The 5,127-nt window shown below is 36.4% G+C and overlaps 1 protein-coding gene across 1 annotated transcript in view; it reads left to right on the top strand.

Annotated features, from left to right (window-relative positions):
- Positions 1-650: 650 nt before the first annotated feature.
- The window catches only part of fbxo22 (F-box protein 22), a 9,516-nt gene continuing 5,039 nt past the window's right edge, over positions 651-5,127 (top strand). The window contains exons 1-4 of the mRNA XM_061744920.1: positions 651-830; positions 1,036-1,189; positions 3,464-3,551; positions 4,800-4,898. Of these exons, the coding sequence (XP_061600904.1) occupies positions 700-830; positions 1,036-1,189; positions 3,464-3,551; positions 4,800-4,898 (472 nt within the window). The 5' untranslated portion in view covers positions 651-699. The remainder of the gene's footprint in view (positions 831-1,035; positions 1,190-3,463; positions 3,552-4,799; positions 4,899-5,127) is intronic.

The raw sequence follows: 5,127 nt of genomic DNA, 5'->3' as shown, positions 1-5,127 counted from the left end.
TGTATATGAAATTCATTATATATTAAAATGCATATATATGCTTTAGATTTTTATCAAACTTGGTATTAACCATTAATATATATGCAAACAATTGTAATATATATATATATATATATATAATATATATAATATACTGTGTATATAGTATATACATGTATATGGAATTTATTATATATTAAAATGCAAATGCTTTAGGTTTTTACTAAACTTGGTATTAACCATGAATATATATGCAAACAATTGTAAAAAAAAAAAAAAATATATATATATATATATATATATATATACATATATGTTGTATATGAAATTTATTATATTAAAATGCAAATGCTTTGGCTTTAGGTTTTTTACCAAACTTGGTATTAACCATTAAAAAAATTATATGTTCTATATGCAATTGATATATTAAAATGCATATATATGCTTTAGGTTTTTACCAAACTTGGTATTAACCATTAATATATATATATATATATATATATATATATTTTTTAGGTCTAAAAACTAGCCCTTTATTTTAACAAGAATGCACAGTGTTGTGTATAATGTACTGGCACTCAGTCGTAGGGCCGGTTGAGCTGCAACGCCCCTCCCGGCCGCCAGAGGCAGCAGCGGCGCCACCGCGGCACCAGCGTCCCTGCAGAGGGAGAAGTAGCTGGGCAGCTGTGCAGAAAAAACCCCACATCCCGAGAGAGAAACATGACTGAAAACCAAGAATTCAGCGAGTCTTTGCAGGACAGCAAGGCTGCATACGTCCTCAGTAATGTTGCCGAAGTGGTTGAAAGAATCCTGACGTTCGTACCAACCAAGTCGCTGCTTCAGGTGGCGAGGTAATGGGAAATGTTTATATGCTAAAACATGAACCGTGCTAACCTCACTGTCCGCCGAATGGAAATGAAACTATCTTTAAACTTTTACTCTGATGCACACAGAAGAAGATGAAACTGCAGTGTTTCGATGTGTTTTGACGGGATTGTCGGCGGATAAGCTTAAAGTGGTGGTCGGGCAGCAGGTGAATGTGGTGTTTGTCATCAGTGTGTGCAGGCTGTGGAGGAACTGCGCGCGCAGAGTGCTCAGGACTCAGCAGCAGCTCAGCTGGGTGTCCTCCTCCTCCTCCTCCTCTTCTTCCTCTGGAGCCTCCAGCTCCCAGGGACACTCTCTCTTCAGCAGCCTGGCCAAAGAAGTGGAGGTAAGCTGCTCAACCCTGATGGATGGATGGATGCTTTATTGATCCCCAAAGGGACATTCAAGTTCTCAGTACCATACAGACATCACATACAACTTGCACTTGCAGCAAACTACAAAGAGGAACCTTACTTCCAATAAAATCAGATTTTATTCAGGCTCTGCATTTTGACGGTACAAGTATGTCATCTTGCCCCATTCATCCACTGCAGTGCTGTTTCTCTGGGATAAAAATGTATATATCATAATTTTTTGACTTATTCAAGGCAAGGCAAGGCAAATTTATTTATATAGCACAAATTACACAAGGTAATTCAAAGTGCTTTACATTGACATTAAAAGCGGCAAGACATAATTAGACAGTAAATAACAAATAAGATGTTAAGAAAAGAAGTAAAATAATAAAAAGCACAAGCTGTTAAAAATAAGGACAGTAAAGAACAGCAGGTAAGTTTAATTTAGGAGTACGCTTCAGTAAACAGTAATGTTTTTAACCCTGATTTAAAGGAACTGACAGTTGGAGCAGACCTCAGGTCTACAGGAAGTTTGTTCCACCGGTGAGGAGCAGAATAACTGAACGCTGCGTCACCTTGCTTGGTTCTGGTTCTTGGGAACCACAACAAACCAGAACCAGTTTTAAGTGAAATAGTTAATCTTTTGGCAAAGAGGACAACACATTTAATCTTCTCTGCTGCTGCTGAGTTGAAAAGAACCACTGTGGTCCGCTGTCTCACTACCTCTCCAACTGATAGATTTCCTTGTGCTCCTCATTTCTTCTCATAATCACAACTTCAGAGACCTGACTTTCTATCATCCACCTTCCCTCTCCTGCAGATGGTTTTTCAGTCTCTCTTCATCTGCCAAGTGTATTGACTGCCTCTGCTGTTGATGATGAAACTGATATTTTATGATGTTGCAGTCAGGGGTCACCACAGGGTTAACATACATGACTAATTCAGCAAAAAGTATTTGTTCAATTGAGTAAGATTTAGTTTAGTGCATGGGAACTGTGGGTAGATGGAAAAAAGATTATGTGAGAGTAACTATCATCAGGGTCAGTGACTGCCTAGTGACTCTCGTGCACAAACAAGTGGGGGGCAGTATTAATATCTGGGATTGCTTTAATTAGTCAGATCTATCTTTAGGATGTCCTGGAGAAAACTTGATGCTGAGAAGACTTTATGCTGTGGAATGAATTTATTTGCGTTGTCATTGCATGATTATGGAAAGATAATTGACTGGAGATTTATCAAATTTCAGTATTTGATCTCCACACAACATTCTGCTAATTATAAGCGCTTTAGCCAAGTAATATACTGTTTTACATTCAAACATCAAGAGATCAATGGTACATGGATCCTGGTGTCTTTATGTTCTCTCTGCTGTTCTGCTGTTAAAAAGTGCAAGTGTGAAGTCGATCATCAGCAGTCATTCAAAGCCCACTTCCCGCAGAACCAGCCAGACATATTGGTCTATGATTCTGTTAGCATAATAACTTTCTATGATTTCATCATTTACAGTCTTAATTACAAAGTTTCCTTGGGGGAGCATGACCCCAGCTCCTCTACCATTCATTAATCCCCATCGACAAAAGATTTTGTAAATGGCCCAGAAAGCAACTAATGATTTTTTTGTCTTGGTAGAGATGGTGTACAAGTGAATTAACATAGAGGTGTTGGACTACACTTGCTGTCTCATTATTCTATATTTATAAAAGAACACAGCTGAACAATAAAGACAGTGGAAGATAAATACTAAAGATAGTAAATTACACTAAATCAAATATCCACAAGTGTGCTTAATGGGATTAAGAAACAATGAGGCGCCTGCAGTGACAGGACAGGGTCTAAGCCTGTGATTGTGTGTGCAGGGTAAGGTGCTCTATTAGAGTGGGTGTCATGGTGATGGTGGAGAGGCAGAGAAGTCTATCTCCTCTTCCCTTGAGTGAAGCACTGAACAGTTTGTTGGCCTTATTGCCAGAGGAAATCTGGTCTTGAGCAAGTGCAGAGGTGACTATAGCAGGATATATTTGTTTGCTTAAAAAGTCTGATAATATGGTGGTACGAAGTGTCAGTGATAAATAGCGATTCTGTTAGTTGATATAAATCAAAGCTGAAAATGTTTCCTTGATATTTTTTTTACATCAGTAATTAAAAGCTTGTGGAATAAAAAAAACAAAAAATTTAAATATTATTGGACCTACAGTAGATTACAGTTCTGTTCAGATCCCATCAAACAAATGTTTTAACATCTCCAATTTGTGTTTGATCATTTGCAGAAAGTATTTCTCCAGCCAAGAACGGTTCTGACGATGGTAGATGATTTGACTTTCAGTGGAAAAGCTTGTACTTACACACACAACAAAGGTTGGTATTATATAATGCTCTTTGCACCTTAGATGAACTGTGTGCCACTCAGTGAATGCTTGATGTAAACCAAAACGTATATATTTGTTTTTACTCAGTCAGATTTTATTGGACATATTAAAATAACCATGAAGAAAAGTTTACTTTTAAATATTTTGTCAAATTATTTGTTGGCAGTGACTGAAGTTTGGATAACATGAATACCAAAAATTGCACAAAAAGGGCAAAATCTTGCATGATCTTGATTATATGTGTTCATTCAGTATAGGTACATACTGTGATTGCATGATATTTGTTTATGAGTCCTGATTTTATTGGTATCTTCAAGTACAGTACAGCTTGATTTGGTGGAGATGTAGTTGACTCGGCTAATCCCAGTGTTCCTGCTCACGGACTGGCTTTTTAAAAATTTTACAGCGGAATGATGGGCTGTTTCTCCTATATGGGAAACTCAGTGCAACAAATGTCAACTTTTGACAATAAATGTGTAACTGATGAGCAAAAGTCAGTTAGTTTCAGATTTTGTATATGAGAAATGTTGCTGTTCAGTAGTTACAATTAGCACTATGAATCTAAGAAACCATTATGTAATTAACTAATTAAAACATTTTTGACAGCATTTCTCAAAAAAATTTGATGCTGCAGTAAAAGAAAAAATTGACTCCACCACCTCATGTGACAGCCATAAAAGTTTCTGGATCTGTGATTGATGCCAAAAAATCATACATATTTTGGTAATAATGCAGTAGACAAAAATAAATACATTTTTAACTTTATTTGCTAACTTTATGTTGTCCAATGAGTAGAAATATCTTGTGGTGACTTTTGCATTTAAAACAGCATCATATAAATGCCGTTATTAAATGTGTCATTGGGTGAACAGTTTTCCAAGTTATTTGATTGCTGTATGTTTTTAGCATCTTGAGGTGTTCACGCCACAAAAGTAAGTTAGTCCTGTTTCATATTGCTCCCCTTGTCTGATTAGCCGATCATGTTGGGATCATTATCATTATTGTTTTTAATGTTAATTTTATACAAAATCAACAGATGCCTTTCCTTTGATGGATTAACTAATGTTTAAAATGAAGCTCTGTCACTATTCTTTTTTTGAGATCATATTAATGCTGTAAAATAAATTGGAGATCAAGCGCCTCCATAATGCTGTTGCATAGTGAGCCAGAATTTAAATGTATGTGATACTTGAATGTTTTATAAACATGTTTTTTTTCCAACCCAACTAAACTGAAGCAAAAAGGAGTCGTTACAGTTCAGATACAGTTGAAGAGCTGAAGCAGCTTTTCCCCAAAGGATGTGATATCATGGGCATCACTACGCCAGGGGTCGTATGTAAGTGTTCCCCTTCTTTTTTGATTTACTTAAAATTCCTCATTTACAAAGACAAAATGTAGTTTCCACCACGCCACAAACAAACCCATGTCCTGTTACATGCAGTGTAAATCATTTCATATTCAATGTGCCTTCATTGTTTCTTAACATAGGAAAGCAAATGTGGGATATACTAGAATCGCGTAATCAAAGCAGCTTTTTGTTTCATTCTTTTTTTTTACCACTCTAT

Source organism: Cololabis saira, chromosome 2 (assembly GCF_033807715.1).
Source record: "Cololabis saira isolate AMF1-May2022 chromosome 2, fColSai1.1, whole genome shotgun sequence".
NCBI lineage: Eukaryota > Metazoa > Chordata > Actinopteri > Beloniformes > Belonidae > Cololabis > Cololabis saira.
Note: the sequence above shows the minus strand (reverse complement) of the source record. Positions and strands in the feature narration are given on the sequence as shown.